We start from the raw sequence: 22,166 nt of genomic DNA on the forward strand, positions 1-22,166 counted from the left end.
AAACTGGCTCTCATGAGGACCACCACAGGAAAGGAAGACCCAGAGTTACCTCTGCTGCAGAGGATAAGTTCATTAGAGTTAACTATACCTCAGATTGCAGCCCAAATAAATGCTTCACAGAGTAAGTAACAGACACATCTCAACATCAACTGTTCAGAGGAGACTGCATGAATCAGGCCTTCATGGTCGAATTGCTGCAAAGAAACCACTACTAAAGGACACCAATAAGAAGAAGAGACTTGCTTGGGCCAAGAAACCCGAGCAATGGACATTAGACCAGTGTAAATCTGTCCTTTGGTCTGAGGAATACAAATTTGAGATTTTTGGTTCCAACCGCCGTGTCTTCGTGAGATGCAGAGTATGTGAACGGATGATCTCCTCATGTGTGGTTCCCACCGTGAAGCATGGAGGAGGAGGTGTGGAGGTGCTTTGCTGGTGACACTGATTTATTTAGAATTCAAGGCACACTTAACCAGCATGGCTACCACAGCGTTCTGCAGCTATACGCCATCCCATCTGGTTTGCACTTAGTGGGACTATCATTTGTTTTTCAACAGGACAATGACCCAACACACCTCCAGGCTGTGTAAGGGCTATTTGACCAATAAGTGATGGAGTGCTGCATCAGATGAGCTGGCATCCACAATCACCCGATATCAACCCAATTGAGATGGTTTAGAATGAGTTGGACCGCAGAGTGAAGGAAAAGCAGCCAACAAGTGCTCAGCATATGTGAGAACTCCTTCAAGACTGTTGGAAAAGCATTCCAGGTGAATCTGCTTGAGAGAATGCCAAGAGTGTCTCATGGGCATAGCCTGTCTAGGGCCCCATTCTTCTACTTTATAGAGTGGCGGGGCTGTCATTTGGTTATAAACAAACCAAGGACTGTGGCTTTATAAGGCACCTAAAGCCAATCTGACGCCTGCTCAATATTATATGAGCAGACAGGCTAAGTTACCAGGTCACAGAGCATGATACAATATCAACATTGTCTTTGCTTTAGGCACAACAGTAAATCGAACAATGTGAAATTAAACTCATTAAATGTAGGCTAATCCTTACGACTCACCATACTGTCATAGATTCAATATTGTAGCGACCTTAAACCAACACCTAGCAACCTCACCAAGAAGTTTGGACCTATTGGTGTAACGGTAAGGTGTTGGCTTGACAGTTGCTGGACCCAAGTTCAAGTCCCGGTTGGGGCTACCCCCTTGATTTGCTACATTGGTGTCAGAATAGGGATGGTGCCTGTGGGGACATTGGAGATCCAAGTACACATGAGGGTCTTGGTATAGAGAAGCATGGGGGGGACACACTCTCCCGAAGGAAGAGAGTAATGTAGGTTGCTGGACACGTGTTCAAGTCCTGGTCAGGACTACCTCCCATTGGCTATAATATTACTTTAAAATTCACTTACCTTTTCTTCATACATTTTGTGTCGGATTGCTCATCCAACTTGCAGAGGTGAGATATGTTAGTTATGATTGAAGATAGGAGAGTTGTCCCAAGACATTACGGTAATATGTCATCTTGTCGTACGTGACATCACAAGGAAATCAAGTTTCAAGAGCGTGGGAGGCAGGTAGGGGGATTCAGAGCTTGGTGTTAGGATCATCACAACCATTATTCACTGAAAAGCCTATTTATGAATCCAAAACCAATTGTATGCCTTACGGGGGAAAAAAATCTAAACATTCAGAATGAGTATTTGGTATTTCATTAGGATCCACATTAGCTGTTGCGAAAGCCGCAGCTACTCTTCCTGGGGTCCACACAGAACATGAAACATAATATAGAACATTAACAGACAACAGTTCAAGGACAAAGCTACATACATTTAAAAACGGCACACATAGCCTACATATCAATACATACATAAAAATATCTAGGTCAAATAGGGGAGAGGCATTATGCTGTGAGGTTTGCTTTATGTTGTTTTAAACCAGGTTTGCTGTTCATTTGAGCAATATGAGATGGGAGTTCCATGCAATAATGGCTCTATATAATACTGTACGCTTTCTTGAATTTGGGGACTATGAAAAGACCCCTGGTGGCATGTAGTGGGGAAATTGTGTGTGAGCTATTTGTTAATTGACTTTGCAAACAATTTAGAATTTAACACGTTTCTTATAAAAATAAGTGATGCAGTCAGTCACAGTCAAAACATTATTACGGACAGACCTCTTCCCCATCTTTACAACCATTGAATCTATATTTCTTGCCATGACAGTTTACAATCTAAGGTAACACTGAGTAAACTCATATCTTGGAACAGCACCTTCAATGGGAAGTATTGAACAAGTATTGAGAACCTTTGATGTTGGATGTGTTGAACACTGGTTGACCCCAACCCACACAACTCATGGTTACAAGAGAAACGTATGGCCCTACTCATAATTCACCCACAGAACCCACATCCCCACACACATTTAGGGCTGGATTAAATCCGTAACGCTTAAGTTCAGCGCTCTTGCGCAATTTACATTTAAAGGTCATTTCCAATTGAGCCAACATATACAGCGTCTACCATGAATGCGACTCCGCAAACACAGGAAAATTGCCCTTTGTTTAATTTCCCTTTACTTGGCATAATGCTTTCTTTGCAGAAAAAAAGCATAGAAAATCATGGTTGTTTTAAATACATTGTACATCAGGGGTAGGCAACTAGATAGGACCTTTCCAACAAGTCCGTTTGTAAAATTTCTGCCCTGCTAGATCTGCCCCGATCAACTGTAAGTGCTGTTATTGTGACGTGGAAACATCTAGGATCAACAACGGCTCAGCTGCGAAGTGGTAGGCCACACAAGCTCACAAACTGCCTCTGGAAGCAACGTCAGCACAAGAAATGTAGAGGCTGTTATAGCAAAGGGAGGACCAAGTCCATATTAATGGCCATCATTTCCGAATGAGATGTTCGACGAGCAGGTGTCCACACACTACATGACCAAAAGCATATTTTTCTTCCCATTTGTGGGAATATTTGGAACAAATTTCCTAAATTAAACTAATCTTTAGTTGAATTCCTGGTGATTTTCGTCTTTATAAAAAAAAAAAGAAAATCACCTCCTCAATTATTTTTCGACCTCCGTCTCTCCCGAGCCCGTACGGGAGTTGTAGCGATGAGACAAGACAGTAACTACTAACAATTGGATACAACGAAATTGGGGAGAAAAAGGGGGTAAAAAAAGAATGTGTTATGTTTTCTTCAAAATTACCAACAGATGACACACAAGTAAACTGTCAAACTTTATTTGAAGATCAAAACCAAGCTACAGCAGTAGGACATGTCCATATCATAGTGACGCAAAGTGTGTGAAAAGGCTGCAATCAAGCACTTTCAAAATGGATAAAAAAGAACATGTTCCGAAAAAAATGTATGTTAGAGTCAATGCACATGGCCATGGTAAAATTCACCTTGTCTGTTTCAACAATCCCCCAAAAATGTTAAAGAATTTTTTCCATTTCAGAGCACTTTTGGTTAGCAAGTTTTGCAATGCATTCAGTCGTTTATTCATTGATTATAAGAAGTAATTTGTGATGATTTGTCAGTATATGCAGCTTGCAACGTGGTGGATCACCAGGTCCTGTAGCAGGACACAGGTGGAGATCAGCCCAGGTAGAGGAGGGTGATAGGAGAGAGAAGGGGGTTAGGAGAGTTAAGGGAGGCAGGGTCATAGCGGGAGTAGGAAGGTGGGGATAGAGATGGGGGACAGGGGGAAGGGGGGGCTGATTTCGAGGCTTTGTCCTCATTTCTTCTTGGGTTTTGCCTCCAGAGGCAGTCCAATATCTTTCCCGCGCAGCTTCAAACCTGAGAACAAAAATGTTTGACGTCAGACAAACAAGGACCAATGGTAAAATGAAAAGTACTGATGAATAAGGTGGCATTATGCTACTCGGAAACATGATAAAACATAGGGGTTGATTATTAACAATGTCAGTGACAGTCTGTCCCAGATTCCACTCACCGATTGCCCTCTCAATTTTGCCCATGACCTGATTGTTGGGAATTGCTTTTCCACACTCATAGTCTGCAATGACCTGAGGCTTCTCATTAATTTTCTGAAAGTCAAAGCCAAGAGAGACATCAGAAGAAATCAGTAACCTAAAAACATAATATTTAGACCTACAGTCAAAAACTGTTGAAGTGTCAGTCATCAGAGGCAATCTCATTTAAGCTACATATACACATGATTAGATACATCTCGAAAGTGTCCTCCTCTCCTCACCTACAGCTGTACAGATGTGAATGTATTGGACATTGTTTTCACCTACCCTGTGTTTTCAATTAAGTACAGATGTAGAGGAGACGAGGAGAGTAAGCCACAGAAATTCTGACTACAGAAATGCAATGTCCTTATGCTGTGGTATTCAAAGTCGAGGGGAACTGCAGTGGGCCCCCCCCCCCCAAAAAAATAAAAAATGAATACATATGAATAGTACGGATTATTGTATGTATATATTTATTGGTTTCTTTTCATTTTGATAAGGGATTAAAATGTAATGAATTGAGGGTTATTTGTTAATGAAAAAATCTAAAATGTACCAATTTTAAGGTTGTGTCATAATATTTGGGGTGGGGTGGTCACAAAACGTTATTGCGAAAAACATTGGGTCCGAAAAATTGAGATCCTCACTGAAAAAAGTTTAATACCACTGTCCTAATGAGTCATGTGGGTCTGCAGCAGCTTTACTCACAGTGGCCAGATCTTTCTGGGTGAGGCCGCTGTTCTGGCGGCCCTGCTGGATAACCTTTCCCACCTCCAGGGAGACCCTCAGGTGCTGCAGCTCCTCTGTCTCCCGGTCCAGCTTGGCGGTGTTCTTGGTCACCAGGTGCTGCTTGTTCTGCCCTGCAGACCCTGTGGACACAGATGAATTGGCGTGGTTAGTAAACAAGCCATAGCATAATTTCATTCAGAAATCAATGCATCATGTTCCAGACCAAGTAGGGGAGATGGTGGATTGCACTTGAATTGCTATTTATAATAAAGGCTTACATTTCTTGGTAGTATCGAGGTCTTCTCCACGTCTCTGTGCAGCTGTGATAGCCTAGAGATAACATAGTACATTATTCAACACTTTACTATACCATTCCATAACAAAGGGATACATTTAGCTAGTATAGATGATGAGTAGTCCAGGCCAGGAGGCGGATACAACACAGAATCCAAACACAGGCCAGCTACAAAAACAAACGTTTTTAAATGGTGTTAATTAACAAAAATTCAGGAGAGAACTTTGAGGATCTGGGGACACATGCCAAATCTTTTCAGTCTCGTGAGGGGGAAAAGGTGTTGCGGTGCCCTCTTCACAACTGTCTTGGTGTGTTTGGACCATGATGGTGTCCACATCACCAAGGAACTTGAAACTCTCGACCCGCTCCACTACAGCCTCGTCGATGTTAATGGGGGCCTGTTTGGCCCGCCTTTTCCTGTAGTCCACGATCATCTCCAATGTCTTGCTCACGTTGAGGGAGAGGTTGTTATCCTGGCACCACACTGCCAGGTCTCTGACCTCCTCCCTATAGGCTCTCTCATCATTGTCAGTGATCAGTGACACTGTTGTGTCGTCCGCAAACTTAATGGTCGTGCTTGGCCACGCAGTCGTTGGTGAACAGGGAGTACAGGAGGGGACTAAGCACGCACCCCCGAGGTGCCCCTGTGTTGAGGATCAGCGTGGCGGATGTGTTGTTACCTACCCTTACCATCTGGGGGCGGCCGTCAGGAAGTCCAGGATCCAGTTGCAGACGGAGGCGTTTAGTCCCAGGGACCTTAGCTTAGTGATGAGCTTTGTGGGCACTATGGTGTTGAACGCTGAGCTGTAGTCAATGAACAGCATTCTCACATACAGTTGAAGTCGGAAGTTTACGTACACTTAGGTTGGAGTCATTAAAACTCGTTTTTCAATCACTCCACAAATTTCTTGTTAACAAACTATAGTTTTGGTAAGTCGGTTAGGACATCTACTTTGTGCATGACACACGTAATTCTTCCAACAATCGTTTACAGACAGATTATTTCACTGTTTCACAAATCCAGTGGATCAGAAGTTTACATACACTAAGTTGACTGTGCCTTTAAACAGCTTGGAAATTCCAGAAAATGATGTCATGGCTTTAGAAGCTTCTGATAGGCTAATTGACATCATTTGAGTCAATTGGAGGTGTACCTGTGGATGTATTTCAAGGCCTACCTTCAAACTCAGTGCCTCTTTGCCTGAGATCATGGGAAATTCTAAAGAAATCAGCCAAGACCTCAGAAAAAGAATTGTAGACCTCCACAAGTCTGGTTCATCCTTGGGAGCAATTTCCAAATGCCTGAAGGTACCACGTTCATCTGTACAAACAATAGTACGTACGTATGAACACCATGGGACCACGCAGCCATCATACCGCTCAGGAAGGAGATGCGTTCTGTCTCCTAGAGATGAACGTACTTTGGTGCGAAAAGTGCAAATCAATCCCGGAACAGCAGCAAAGGACCTTATGAAGATGCTGGAGGAAACAGTTACAAAAGTATCTATATCCACAGTAAAACAAGTCCTATAACGACATAACCTGAAAGGCCGCTCAGCAAGGAAGAAGCCACTGCTCCAAAACCYCCATAAAAAAGCCAGACTACGGTTTGCAACTGCACATMGGGACAAAGATCGTACTTTTTGGAGAAATGTCCTCTGGTCTGATGAAACAAAAAAAGAACTGTTTGGCCATAATGACCATCGTTATGTTTGGAGGAAAAAAGGGGAGGCTTGCAAGCCGATGAACACCGTCCCAACCGTGAAGCATGGGGGTGGCAGCATCATGTTGTGGGGGTGCTTTGCTGCAGGAGGGACTGATGCACTTCACAAAATAGAGGAGGCAACATGAGGAAAATTATGTGGATATATTAAAGCAACATCTCAAGACATCAGTCAGGAAGTTTAAGCTTGGTCGCAAATGGGTCTTCCAAATGGACAATGACCCCAACCATACTTCCAAAGTTGTGGCAAAATAGCTTAAGGACAACAAAGTCAAGGTATTGGAGTGGCCATCACAAAGCCCTGACCTCAATCCTATAGAAACTTAGTGGGCAGAACTGAAGAAGCGTGTGCGAGCAAGGAGGCCCACAAACCTGACTCAGTTACACCAGCTCTGTCAGGAGGAATGGGCCAAAATTCACCCAGTTTATTGTGGGAAGCTTGTGGAAGGCTACCCAAAATGTTAGACCCAAGTTTAAATTGTTTAAGGCAATGCTACCAAATACTAATTGAGTGTATGTAAACGTCTGACCCACTGGGAATGTGATGAAAGAAATAGAAGCTGAAATAAATCACTCTACTATTATTCTGACATTTCATATTCTTAAAATAAAGTGGTGATTCTAACTGACCTAAAACAGGGATTTTTTACAAGGATTAAATGTCAGGAATTGTGAAAAACTGAGTTTAAATGTATTTGGCAAGATGTATGTAAACTTCCGACTTCAACTGTAGGTGTTGCTTTTGTCCAGGTGGGAAAGGGCAGTGTGGAGTGCGATTGAGATTGCCTCATATGTGGATCTGTTGGGGCAGTATGCGAATTAGAGTGGGTCTAAGGTTTCCGGGATGATGGTGTTGATGTGAGCCATGACCAGCCTTATTAAAGCACTTCATGTCTACTGACATGAGTGCTACGGGGCAATAGTCATTTAGGCAGGTTACCTTTACCTTCTTGGGCACACGCGTTACAACTATATCAGTACGCTCGTAACAACCTAAGCATTACGAAACTTCTCTTCAATCAATAAACCTCACGTCATCAATAACCATTATTCTTTGTTGTTGACCAAATTAGTCATTGACCTCCATCCAAAAGCCCTTGCTTTGTGGGCAAAAAAAACAGCACCTGCTGTAGGGAGACAGATGGGCCTCTCTTACCTCTTCCTGTCAGCTTGAATGCAACCACTAACTAGTTGTCTTGAACACAGCTCCCTAGCAACCCAACACGCACCAGCTGCTACTAATTCAGCCTCCACACCTGTTTGCAACATTTACACTAGCTGCCTTGAACGCAGGTCCTCAACAAGTATCAGCTGCAACTCATTGCTATTCAGCCTCCACACACCTGTCACTTTCCTTAAATCGCCACTGCCATCCTACTTAAAATATGACCGAACTAACATTCCTCTTTGTTCTGCAGTGCATGTTGCGTGACACTGTGCAATGCTAGCCTTATAAAGTTTTGCTGAGCAAGTTAATTGTAATGATGGGGAAAATAAGCTTCCTGACGCATTGAGCATTTCCAGCCAATTGTCACAAACAGGTTCATTACTTGAGGCTTTGATCCACAGTGTAGTGCCAACTTATAGATGTTGCACAGGCCGTAGTGCGTGCGCAGGGTAGCCTATCTTCTACTGAAACCAATACCAAACCAGTCAGGTGGAAGTTAGACAAAATAAAGCTGCTTCTGATAGTGATACAAGCATCGGCACAATGCTTCAAAGTAAACTGCTTAGGAATTTCGATGCATGCCTTGGCTTGCCGGTATCAAAGGTAACATCACTAATCTTTTGTTGAATCTCTCACCTGCTCCCATCAAGTCTCATTCACTAACCTCTACTCAGTGGTAAAGTACTTAAGTAAAAATACTTGAAAGTACTACATATCTGTACTTTACTATTTATATTTGACAAATTGTACTAAAGAAAATTTAACTTTACTTATTCTGAATGCTTAGCAGGACAATAAAATGGTACCATCCCTACAGCCTTATCTGGTGGACTCACTAAATGCATGCTTTGTTTGTAAATTATGTCCGAGTGTTGGAGCATGCCCCTGGCTATCTGTAAATGTAAAAAAAAAAAAAAATAATGTTTTTTGCTTTAATACTTTGAATTACTTTGCTTTAATACTTTGAAATTATTTACACTTTTGATACTATAGTATGGAATCAATTACTTTGATACTTAAGTCTATTTAAAAACAGACCTCCCAAGTGGTGCAGCGGTCTAAGGCACTGCATCACAGTGCTAGCGGCATCACTACAGATCTGGGTTTGATACCGGGCTGTGTCGCAGCCGGCCGCGACCGGGAGACCCATGAGGCGGCGCACAATTGGCCCAGCATACTGCTTCCTCTACCTCATCCTCTCACCAGCGGTGCAACTGATTTTTTTTTTGCCTGCTCTGGCCTCCAGGCTACCTTGCCTGTGCTCGCTCCCCGCCTCAGGTTTCACTGGCCCCGTGACCACTGCTCCAACAGCAGCTCACCCGCTATCTGCCAGTGTTGACCTCTTTTCCCTCAGATTTCGCTAACCTCCCATCTCACAGACCTTGCCTGCGATATTGTCAGACTCTGGTTCCCCTTCCCAGCTGCGACCCTGTCCCAGTTCAGTGAACCGACTGCCTCTGTTCAGTATTCAATACTGGCCACTCTTACTCTGGCCTCCTAGCCTGTGCTTCCTCCCCTTCAGGTCCCGCTTGCCCCATGTCCGCTGCAATTGCAGCGGCTCACCCCCTCTCTCTACCAGTGACGTCCCCCTCCTCCCCTTAGGTCTCACTGGCCCTGTGACCACTGCAGCGGCTCACCCATCTGCCAGTGACGACCTCGCTCCTCACCTCGGGCCCAGTGCAGTGGCTCACCCTCTACCACTGCCGTCCTCTCGCCCCACCTCAGGCCCCGCTGGCCCGTGACCACTGCTCTCATGGTGACACACCCACCCTCTCCACCAGTGACAACCTCCATCTTCGCCACTGGTCCTGTGACAGTCATCCCTGCAGTGCCTCACATTCTATTCTCGGCAACATCCGCTCAGCCAGCTATATGTGCCTGCTGCGGATCGGCCTGTTACTCACAGCTGTGACCTTAGGCAATCGGCTCACTGATTTGAGCGGTCTCAGTTTCTTCCTCTACCCAACTGTGACGTAGAAGTCCGTCACTGGCCGCGGGCAGCATTTGGTACTTTAACGCACGCACACATTCATCACTCCTCCCTGCTCCGTTATCAGATAAGTTAACAATGTGGGTCGACACACAAGTTAACTTCTCTGTCTTACTACATACGTTTCACACTTATGTCAGTGTTCATAGTTAATATAAGCAATATTTATTATACTTATCGATGTTGTGGATGAGCGCATTTGTTTGTTCTGTTCCTCTCTCTCTCTCCATCTCTGTAGCTTCCGGGTATGCTGGATAAGGACCCGAGCTAAGGGAATTGGGCTGACTTTGTAGTGCCTGTCCCAAATGGCTCATTAATGTAAAATGGGCATATTGAAAGACACTGTCAGTAGTGATGTAATTTTGTAAATGTTATATTGTGATATTGTTTCATAAAACATGTTGCAATGTATATACTTTAGTATGTTTAGTTAAATGGAAAATGTAGGTTTGTATAGGTAATTGCTCAATTAATTAGGGTTAATTGTTCTGAGGGGAGGGGCTAGCCCTACAAAAGGAGCCTCTCTTTCAGTTCATGGGAAGGCATTTTGGATTGAGCTGTGGATGGGGTAGCATTGTTTTTAGCTGGCCCATAAGGTATATGTTTGATGGCAGTACTGTTGTTTTTGTTCCGGAATCACTTTGTAAATAAACACCCTTGCACAGAATAACTTTTGCGGCTTCGCCATCTTTTTATTTTGATAGAGGTTAGGTTTTCCAGTTTAGCCTTCTGGCCTACTCTACGTGATATATGGTGGCAGTGTTGGGATGGCGCACCGCAAATCAGTGAATTCCAACGAGAGTTAAAGGAATGCGTACAGGATTACGTTATCAGCAGCAGCATCAACTGCCAGAAAAAGTACCTGAAGTTGAAACGGGGTGGAATACCATGGAATCGTCTGGTGAAGAAGAGGTCAAGTATGAGAAACTAGGAGCCCGACCAAGGGGCCAAACACAACCAGAACCATTTGAGCTACCGGTTGAACCAGCAGATACAGCCATAAAAGACCAGCTGACTGAAGGAGCAGTTCGGGGACCAGAACCACACCCAACCATGGTAGCCCTTTTCCAGCAACTTTTCACCTGCCTTGAGGGACGAAGACCTCAAGCAGGAGTTACGGGACCTACGCCAATCTATCCTCACAGCTCCTCACCAAGCGGAACTCGTCAGTGAGAGCCCGAGATTGGGTCTGCCAACACCAGGACGACAAAGGCTCGACGCAGCAGGGACTTCAACTCCACAGCAGGCTCCCCAAGTAGTAATGAGGCCAGCACCAGGAGACCAGTCCAGCAGTGTTAACATCCATCTTCCAGCATTCCTGAGGAAGGAGCCAAAGATGCCCTCATACCAGCAGGGGGAGGACATTGAAAACTACCTGCAGAGGTTTGAGCGCATGGCCAAGACGTGGCAGTGGCCGGAGTAGAGTGGGCCGGCAGGCTTGTCCCATTGCTAACGGGCAAGGCCTTAGAGGCTTACACAGCAATGGATGAGGGGCTGTCCAACGTCTACAAGGCCTTGAAGGAGGCGCTGCTGGTGAAGTTCGACATCTCCCCAGAGACCTACCGTCAACGCTTCAGAGCTGCATCGACGCCACCGGGTGAGTCGCCGACAGAGACGTACCACCGCCTCAAGGGTCTCTACCGACGATGGGTTAGACCGGAGAAGACACAGGACGAAATCGGTGAGGTCATCATCCGAGCAACTTCTACAAGTTCTACCACACGATATTCGAACCTGGGTCCGAGAGCACGAGCCCAAGGATGGGCTTATGGCGGCCAAGCTTGCACTGCAGTACCTTAAATGCACGTAAAGGGGGCCCACCACGACCTGCAGCACCCGCTCCAAGGAGTCTGAGACACAAGGGACATCAGATACGCCAGAGATGGAGGTAACTCTGGGCATGACAATGCCACCAGCCACACTGCTCTTTCTGTGCGTAATTTCCTGCAAGACAGGAATGTCAGTGTTCTGCCATGGTCAGCGAAGAGCCCGGATCTCAATCACACTGAGCACGTCTGGGACCTGTCGGATCGGAGGGTGAGGGCTAGAGCCAGGGCCATTCCCCCCAAAAATGTCCAGAAACTTGCAGGTGCCTTGGTGGAAGAGTGGGGTAAAATCTCACAGCACAAACTGGCAAATCTGGTAGTTAATGCAGCTGGTGGCCACACCAGATACTGACTGTTACTCTTGATTTTGACCCCCCCTTTGTTCAGGGACACATTCAATTTGTTAGTCACATGTCTGTGGAACTTGTTCAGTTTATGTCTCAGTTGTTGAATCTTGTTATGTTCATACACATGTTAAGTTTGCTGAAAATAAATGCAGTTGACAGTGAGGACGTTTCTATTTTTTGCTGAGTTTACATGGAACTATACCACATCAGGTAACTGATGCAAGCAATCAGATTTTTTTTTAAATTAATAAAAATGTACCTTATGGGTGCAGCGGAGATTGAAGAGACAAAGGTACAGACACTCATACAAGCACAAGCCCTAGCACACACATAATATTATACATGTTGTATTGTAGATAAGTAGTGGTGTAATAAAAGTATGATGTAGCGTTATCTTTTGTTTTATATGTAATATAAAGTGCCTTAACGTGTTTGGACCCCAGGAAGAGTAGCTGCTGCCAAGGAAGCCGCTGATGGGGAACCCTAATAAATACAAAAACAGTGCACGTCAGAGCAAAAACCAAGCCGTGAGATCAAAGGAATTGTCCGTAGCGCTCCAAGACGGGATTGTGACGAGGCACAGATCTGGGGAAGGATGCCAAATAATTTCTGCAGCATTGAAGGTCCCCAGGAACACAGTGGTTTCCATCATTCTTAAATGGAAGAAGTTTGGAACCACCAAGACTCTTCCTAGAGCTGGCCGCCCATCCAAACTGAGCAATCGGGGGATAAATGCTTTTGTCAAGGAGGTGACCAAGAACCCAATGGTTAGTCTGACAGAGCTATCGAGTTCCATCTGTGGAGATGGGAGAACCTTCCAGAAGGACAACCATCTCTGCAGCACTCCACCAATCAGGCCTTTATGATAGAGTGGCCAGACAAAAGCCACTCAGTAGAAGGCACATGACAGTCCGCTTAGAGTATGCCAAAAGGCACCTAAAGGACTCTGACCATGAGAAACAAGATTATCTGGTCAAGCCAAGATTGAACTCTTTTGCATGAATGCCAAGCATTACGTCGGGAGAAAACCTGGCACTATCCCTATGGTGAAGCATGGCGGTGGCAGCATCATGCTGTGGGGATGTTTTTCAGGGGCAGGGACTGGGAAACTAGTCAGGATCGAGGGAAAGATGAACAGAGCAAAGTACAGAGATCCTTGATGAAGTCCTGAGAGCTCTGGAGCAGATTCTCAGACTGGGGCAAAGTCTCACCTTCCAACAGGACAACAACACTAAGCACACAGCCAAGACAACACAGGAGTTGCTTTAGGACGTCTCTGAATGTCCTTGAGTGGCCCACCCAGAGCCCGGACTAGAACCTGATCGAACTTCTCTGGAGAGACCTGAAAATAGCTGTGCAGCGACGCTCCCCATCCAACTAGACAGTGCTTGAGAGGATCTGCAGAGAAGAATGAGAGAAACTCTCCAAATACAGGTGTGCCAAGCTTGTAGCGTCTAAATGAATTAACTAAGCCCTTTTCACTATACTAAGATTATTAAATGAGAATGTGACTATCATAAATAAGCAGAAATTGCAGTCTGGAATGATCTAATCATTAACAGTGCAAAATTATTATGGGGGGGGGCAATTGGAAGCTTGGGATGATTAGTTGGCCATGATGGTATGTGTGCCAGATTTGGAATTTGCATATCGTAGATGGGGTCTCCCCAAATATCGCTCAACCCTACTCTAGGATCAAACTCTGGATCCTTCATCTGCAGCCCTCGGCATCATCCGGTCCATTCTCATTCCCCTCATTCTCACATCCATTTCAGTTCCTCATTCTAAACCAATTTCAATGTCTGGTCCTTAAACTCATTAAATGTTTTTTAAGGCCATGTTGCCAAAATAAATAGAATATAGCCCCCTTGTAAAATAAGCTTTTTTGGGGGGGCCTGCCAAAGAATAAAGTGTGAAGCACGTGCGCTAGTAAGCATGATGCAGCCTGTGACGCTCATTCGAGGTAAAAAAAAAAAAAAAAAAAAAAACTCTGGAGCTGACTGGGGACAACATCTGGTGAAGATGCTGGTTCTACAAACAAGTAGCTATTACTCCCCGGCCTGAAGTCTCGAATAAAACAAATTATCTGCTTAAAAGGTAATTGTCTCTTATATGTGTCCATGATTTTTGTTGGTAAAAGGCATGAACTTGGCATTGCTAGCTGGCTTCTGACTTATTCATCCTACTTTACTAGAAACTAGCAAGCTGTATTAGGCAGCTTTAGATGTGAGGAGAAAACAAATGGATAGCTATCCATTTGATAAAAAATGCTGCTAGCTAGATTGAAACTGCTGGGGGTTAAGTCATGTAACGTTAGCCAACTCCCATCAGTCAGAGTTCGCTACCGTAGCCAGCTAAGTGGACTGTTGCTAGGTTTCTAGAAAATAACAATATATTTGCTAGCTATATGACTGACTATTGTGAACACTGACGGTTTTGATGCACTGGTGACAAAGTTGGCAAGAAAAATTAACCTTTTTTCCCCCACTGGCAACAGGTTGTGTTTTGGTATAATTTGGCAAATTTACATGAGTGTTTCATTAGTTAACTAAGTTACTGTACTGACTGGGTTAATTCATGTTGGTGTTGCATTTCAGATGAGGGCTATAGATCACTAGAAAGAAGCATGCTAACAGACCAGGGCCCTATATAAAGCATCTGAGTAGGAGCACTGATTTAGGATCAGTTTTGCCTTTTAGATCACAATGAATGTTTACATTAACAAGCGGGAGCTGGTCCTAGATCACTATTCGGAAGACCCTTTGTGAATATGGGTCAGGTAAGAAAGTGGTCGCCCAATACCTTGCACAGCAGTCGTTCACCACAGGACTCGAGGTATTAGTGTCAATGCTTACGAACTGAATATTTGTATGTGAATTTTCATCTATCAGACACTAACAAAAGGGTTGAATTGTTCAGCAACATGTGCAGTGAATGCGGACATGGCTTTGGTGATGAAAGCTACAATGCATTTTGTCATCTCTCTATCATGCCCCTGCATGCTGTGACATGGGCTTGGATGGTGACATCTTCTTCAAGCTTTCTGACTGAATACGGGGGTCTTCAGTGGTTCCCGGAAGCAAGGGCCTAGTGCTGAGCGATTAGTGCTTTTTGAAGTTGTTTCAATTTATTTGGGTTGAATGCTGTAACAGAATAAAACAAAAGTCCCATGATGGTAGTGACTGCCCACTACTGCTTATCACTTAGTAACATTAAAATATTTAAGTTGTGTAGAGTACATTTGTTTTACATTTCAATCCAAGTCATCTCTATAGAGTTGCTGGCTATGCTGTCTGACAAAATCACTTTTGTAGTTCTTAAAGTAAAGTATACTTTTAAGACTGCTGAATACCAACTATCACTTAAATAATGTATTTTCAGGAAGAGATAATTTGCAAAGCAACCGCGGCTCTCTATATCCCCTCACGATCACGCATTTTTCTTTCTTCCGTAGCAGGAGTAAAAGAAAGACCGGAAAAGTAGATGCGCAATGGATTATAGTCATTGTAGGCAATTACCACGTTTTATGTGCTAAACTATGAAGAATATTGGCCTGTTATTGGGGGGGCCTCATGAGTTCCGTGTTTGTGGCCCCCACCAAAGTTGCCCAACCCTGATGTTTAAGTTATCAGTTAGTAAAAATTTGAAGACCAACATGCTATGAAAAAGTTATTGTTTTGTAACCTTAGAATAAATTGAATGTTTATTAAAAAACTTAATTACATGGCAAGTCACCAAGTCCTAGAGAGATGTACACTTATCAAAATGCTAGGGTAAGCCTACACTACACAGCCCTTATTTTAAGTTTCTAAAATCCCTTATGGGAAAAGCGGTTGGAAAAATGTCCCTGTGTGACCGCTAGGTTTTATGGGTATTGAGACTCCTACTGTGGTACTCTATAAGAGCAGAAAAAATTTAATGTCATACCCGTGGTATGTGGTCTGATATACCACGGCGGTCAGTCAATCAGAATTCAGGGCTCAAAACACCCAGTTTATAAAATCGATTATATTTACAATGTTGGATTTAAAAAAAAGTGACAGATTCATACATATGCACTAGGGCTGTCCCTGCCAAAAAAAAACTAAAGTAGTCTGTTCGTTTGACCATTTTTTTTTTTTTTTTTACATGTATTTTTCCATATATAGTCACACCCTATGTGACTAAATAAAATCAACTACAGTGGGGCAAAAAAGTATTTAGTCAGCCACCAATTGTGCAAGTTCTCCCACTTAAAAAGATGAGGCCTGTAATTTTCATCATAGGTACACTTCAACTATGACAGACAAAATGAGGGGAAAAAAATCCAGAAAATCACATTGTAGGATTTTTAATGAATTTATTTGCAAATTATGGTGGAAAATAAGTATTTGGTCACCTACAAACAAGCAAGATTTCTGGCTCTCACAGACCTGTAACTTCCTCTTTAAGAGGCTCCTCTGTCCTCCACTTGTTACCTGTATTAATGGCACCTGTTTGAACTTGTTATCTTATCAGTATAAAAGACACCTGTCCACAACCTCAAACAGTCACACTCCAAACTCCACTATGGCCAAGACCAAAGAGCTGTCAAAGGACACCAGAAACAAAATTGTAGACCTGCACCAGGCTGGGAAGACTGAATATGCAATAGGTAAGCAGCTTGGTTTGAAGAAATCAACTGTGGGTGCAATTATTAGGAAATGGAAGACATTGGGGCTCCCTCGATCTGGGGCTCACGCAAGATCTCACCCCGTGGGGTCAAAATGATCACAAGAACGGTGAGCAAAAATCCCAGAACCACACGGGGGGACCTAGTGAATGACCTGCAGAGAGCTGGGACCAAAGTACAAAGCCTACCATCAGTAACACACTACGCCGCCAGGGACTCAAATCCTGCAGTGCCAGACGTGTCCCCTGCTTAAGCCAGTACATGTCCAGGCCCGTCTGAAGTTTGCTAGAGAGCATTTGGATGATCCAGAAGAAGATTGGGAGAATGAATATGGTCAGATGAAACCAAAATATAACTTTTTGGTAAAACTCAACTCGTCGTGTTTGGAGGAACAAGAATGCTGAGTTGCATCCAAAGAACACCATACTACTGTGAAGCATGGGGGTGGAAACATCATGCTTTGGGGCTGTTTTTCTGCAAAGGTACCAGGACGACTGATCCGTGTAGGAAAGAAGGAATGGGGCCATGTATCGTGAGATTTTGAGTGAACCCTCCTTCCATCAGCAAGGGCATTGAAGATGAAACGTGGCTGGGTCTTTCAGCATGACAATGCACCCAACACACCTCCGCGGGCAACGAAGGAGTGGCTTCGTAAGAAGCTTCAAGGTCCTGGAGTGGCCTAGCCAGTCTCCAGATCTCAACCCCATAGAAATTCTTTGGAGGGAGTTGAAAGTCCGTGTTGCCCGCAACAGCCCCAAAAACATCACTGCTCTAGAGGAGATCTGCATGGGAATGGGCCAAAATACCAGCAACAGTGTGTGAAAACCTTGTGAAGACTTACAGAAAACGTTTGACCTCTGTCATTGCCAACAAAGGTATATAACAAAGTATTGAGATAAACTTTTGTTATTGACCAAATACTTATTTTCCACCATAATTTGCAAATAAATTCATAAAAAATCCTACAATGTGATTCTGATTTTTTTCCCTTCTCATTTTGTCTGTCATAGTTGAAGTGTACACATGATGAAAATTACAGCCCTCTCATCTTTTTAAGTGGGAGAACTTGCACAATTGGTGGCTGACTAAATACTTTTTTGCCCCACTGTATATGCATTGAGTTTGCCTGATGCTTTAAGCTTACAGTTTTGATGAAATAAGACAAAGGCCTCGAGGGCCCCAGAGATCTAGATAACCAACAAAAAACAATCTGACCCAACTATTCTCCTCCTCCTGTCGCAGTCTGCCATTACTCTCCTGAAGTAGGTGGTAATAGGCTACACGAGTCTGCCACCTTTCATGTGGAATGCCAATTTATCTTACCATTTCTACCCGATCTGTGTGCCAGTTAAGGTTTAAATATGCACATTTTTGTGAAAGTTATTTAATTTATAATAATGTCTTCATATCTCAATCATTGCCATGTGGTTAATCAATTCTATCCAAATGAAAAATAAACCTAAAAAGTAACTAATTGCCAACCATGTAAGTAGAAAATATAAATATTCTATAAATCACATTGTTGCAGACAGGCCATGTGTAGTCGAACTTCAAACATTGTATCAACTATTATCTTTGGTCCGGATGAAGCTTGTGCTAGCGAATTTGCAGCATTGCATAAAATATTCTGGGCCCTCAGTTTCCATTGTGACACACCCAGCTGTAGGTTATTTGCGCAAGGTATAAGAAGCAGTCCTTGACTAGGTCAGGAGTTCACAGTAGCTGAGTACCGGCACCTCAAAATGTTCTAATGCTTCAGCTCAAGAGTATTGTGGAGCACCTGCACCTAAATATAAAACAGCACCAGCACCCAAAATGAGTACCGGAACCTATTTAAGTTAAGCATTGATAAGTAATCAGGTAGGCCGATTTTATGACGTTTCCACTGGATCAGAGCATGACATTTTTCCCTTTCATGCTGAGTGCTTGTCAAAAGGGAGAGAGCTGGAAAGACTTTTCTAATACATTGAAGAACTATTGTAATCCTCAATGGATGTAACAAATTCTTATTTACAATGACAGCCTACACCGGCCAAAGCTGGACGACGCTGGGCTGGCTATTTGTGAGCCGCCATATGGGAGTCCCAGTCACGGCCGGTTGTGATACAGCCTGGAATCGAACCAGGGTGTCTGTAGTGACGCCTCAAGCACTGAGATGCAGTGCCTTAGACCGCTGCGCCACTCGGGAGTCCAAACCAGAGTTCAAGTAACAGACACATCTCAACATCAACTGTTCAGAGGAGACTGCATGAATCAGGCCTTCATGGTCAAATTGCTGCAAAGGAACCACTACTAAAGGACACCAATAAGAAGAGACTTGCTTGGGCCAAGAAACACACGCAATGGACAGACCGGTGGAAATCTGTCCTATGGTCTGATGAGTCCAAATTAGAGATATTTGGTTTCAACCGCCGTGTCTTTGTGAGGCGCAGATTAGGTGAACGGATGATCTCCGCATGTGTGGTTCCCACCGTGAAGCATGGAGGTGGTGGTATGGTGCTTTGCTGATTTATTTAGAATTTGACCAAGGAGATATGGAGTGCTGCATCAGATGACCTGGCCTCCACAAGCACCCGACCTCAGCCCAGTTAAGATGGTTTGGGATGAGTTGGACCACAGAGTGAAGGAAAAGCAGCCACAAGTGCTCAGCATGTGTGGGAACTCCTTCAAGACTGTTGGAAAAGCATTCCTCAAAGCTGGTTGAGAGAATGCTTAGAGTGTGCAAAGCTGTCATCAAGGCAAAGGGTGGCTACTTTGAAGAATCTCAAATATAAAATATATTTTGATTTGTTTAACACTTTGGTTACTACAAGATTCCATATCAGTTATTTAATTGTTGATGTCTTCACTATTATTCTACAATGTAGAAAATTGTACAAATAAAGAAATACCCTTGAATGAGTAGGTGTCCAAACTTTGACTGGTACTGTGTGTGCGCGAGCGTTACTGCTCGACTCAAAACAACCTCCGTCAATTTTTAAAGTGAAAGAAATAACAAATTCAGAAGACGACTAGTCTTGAATGCATCCGCTAACTAATTGCCTTGAAAGCAGCTCCCTAATGTAGCAACTCAACAAACACCAGCTGTTTCTAATTGCCAATCAGCTTCCATGCCCATTTTTAACACTAACTCAAATATGTTGTTAACTAGTTGCCATGAATGCAACACCTCAACAGGGGGGAATTGCCATCACCACAGCAGCCAAACTCATGCTAACATTCCATCCATTAAACTCTCAGATGCAAAGTCCCCTTTTTAGAGGACCTGCGTGGTTCTGGCCGACTTTTTTGCTTATAAAATCGATCTGTGGACACCGTAGATTGTAATGGCTTGCAGTGAGAAATAGCTCTGGTTTCCACCAAGACAGTATATTTTCAGAGCCTGTGTGACTTAGGATGTAAAATCTGAAACCACATTAAGCTGGAATGTTACTCCCATTTCATTTGCTTTCCCGACTGACTGTCCATAAACTCCTGGCTGAACCCTACATCACAGCCACTGACAAAGCACATGCCTGCAATCATTACATCATAGCGCAGCAGGAGAGAGTGGTTTCCTCACGGTTACACGTTCAGAGATCGATTAATAGCCATTCACCTAAAATATTTTTCATTTTAAAACAGAAAACACTCAGACGGACAAGATTAATATGAGATGAAGGGCGAGTTCCTAACGACATCAGGAAGCCAAGCTAGAGTAATTAGACATTCACAGCAATGGGGGCAGACGTTTTGATCAAGAGTGACCTTCGGAAAAGATGCACCTTTTCTCTAACACCAAACATACAACTGTATTTTACAACTGTATTTTACAGTTGTGGAATCTTAGTTTTTATAAATTTGATTATACTACACTGAACAAAAATATAAACGCTACATGCAACAATTTCAAAGATTGTACTGAGTTACAGTTTATATAAGGAAATGTATCTGTAAGTCGCTCTGGATAAGAGCGTCTGCTAAATGACTTAAATGTAAATGTATTAATTAGGCCCTAATCTATGGATTTCACATGGATGGGCGGGCCTGGGAGGGTATAGGCCTACCCACTTGGGACCCAGACCCACCCACTGCGGAGCCAGGCCCAGCCAATCAGAATGAGTTTTCCCCCACAAAAGGACTTTATTGCAGACATAAATACACCCCCCCCCCCAGCCGATTCTGCAGGTGACGCCGGATGGAGGTCCTGGTGTGGTTCCGCGTGGTTTGCGACTGAGGCAAGTTGGAGGTAGTGCCAATTCTCTAAAATGACATTGAGACGAATTATGGTAGAGAAATTAACCTTCAATTCTCTGGCAACAGCTCTGGTAGACATTCCTGCAGTCAGCATGCCAATTGCACACTCCCTCAATTTGAGACATCGTGTTGTGTGACAACTACATATGAGTGGCCTTTTATTGTCCCCAGCACAAGCTGCACTTTTGTAATGATCATGCTGTTTAATCAGTTCCTTGATATGCCATACCTGTCAAGTGGATGGATTATTTTAGCAAAGGAGGAATGCTCACTAACAGGGATGTAAAAAAAATGTCTTATTTCAGCTCATTAAAACATGTTTACTCTTCATGTTGCATTTATATTTTTGTTTAGTATATATTTGAAAGCATATTTCAAGCCTTATTCATACAGTTTTGTTGTAGGAAATACACAAGATATTACATTTATCAAATTTGTACTGTGTAACGTTACTTGGTTGTGTGCGCAAGTGAGTACACCTCGGCAATAACCTTTTTTAACAGAAAGGTGAGATCACCCTTTGAGTATGCAGCATTACTAGTTATTATGGCCCTGAGTGTAGCTAAATCATTATTATGGGGGATTATGGGGGATTATGCAGATTCACATTTCGATTGCATTTAGTTACATTTAACTGGTTAACTCAAAATTAAACCGATTTCAATGTTTGGTCCTTAACTAAAGTGAATAAAAAATATAATTAATCGACGTTAGACAAATGATTAGCAAGATGTAAACAGTCGTTTTCTGTCTACGTCAATCGTTTTACCGACCAGGAAATTCCAAAGATTAGCGAGAAGGTTGTCCCCCGAGATGTATAATATTAGTAAGGTTGCCTGCAGGCAGTGACCGTGTGTAGCCAACATGGGCTCGCTCAGAGGTTGGATTCAACCGCATGTTCACATGTTGGCTAATGTTAGCTGCTATAGCTAACGCTAGCTGACTAACCGTACTGTACCTGCTTAGATTTGGCCTGGGAAGCAGTCGGACCCTTCTTCCTCAACACAGTTACAGTGTCCCAGTCGCTTTCTGCCATTTTCCCAGGGATTATTACCTTAACGTTACGACAATAACTGTATATACAAATATAACCCTATCAGCCGGGGATATCGAAACGATAGCTGACAATGTAGGGCGACGTAAGGCTTACTTTGCTACGCTTGCGCTGACAAACGACGGAGTCATTTAGAGGGTTCGTTTATGGTTTTACT

At 43.5% G+C, this 22,166-nt stretch overlaps 1 protein-coding gene across 1 annotated transcript; it reads right to left on the reverse strand.

The window, feature by feature from the left end:
- Positions 1-3,236: 3,236 nt before the first annotated feature.
- On the reverse strand, positions 3,237-22,166 carry LOC111961580 (endothelial differentiation-related factor 1 homolog). Its single transcript, XM_023983961.1, has 5 exons — positions 21,914-22,166; positions 4,998-5,049; positions 4,699-4,859; positions 3,969-4,062; positions 3,237-3,811 (listed from the first exon to the last, which is right to left on the reverse strand). The coding sequence occupies exons 1-5, from the start codon at positions 21,989-21,991 to the stop codon at positions 3,750-3,752; spliced, it is 447 nt and encodes a 148-aa protein (XP_023839729.1). The 5' UTR covers positions 21,992-22,166; the 3' UTR covers positions 3,237-3,749.

Source organism: Salvelinus sp. IW2-2015, linkage group LG4q.1:29, assembly GCF_002910315.2.
Source record: "Salvelinus sp. IW2-2015 linkage group LG4q.1:29, ASM291031v2, whole genome shotgun sequence".
Classification (NCBI taxonomy): Eukaryota; Metazoa; Chordata; class Actinopteri; order Salmoniformes; family Salmonidae; genus Salvelinus; species Salvelinus sp. IW2-2015.

Coding starts and splice junctions, on each gene's coding strand:
- LOC111961580 (XM_023983961.1), bottom strand. CDS start 21,991: ATGGCAGAAAGCGACTGGGACACTGTAACTGTGTTGAGGAAGAAGGGT. Junction 4,063..4,698: donor CCCAGAAAGATCTGGCCACT/GTGAGTAAAGCT, acceptor TTTGACTTTCAG/AAAATTAATGAGAAGCCTCA. Junction 3,812..3,968: donor CAAAATTGAGAGGGCAATCG/GTGAGTGGAATC, acceptor TTTTGTTCTCAG/GTTTGAAGCTGCGCGGGAAA.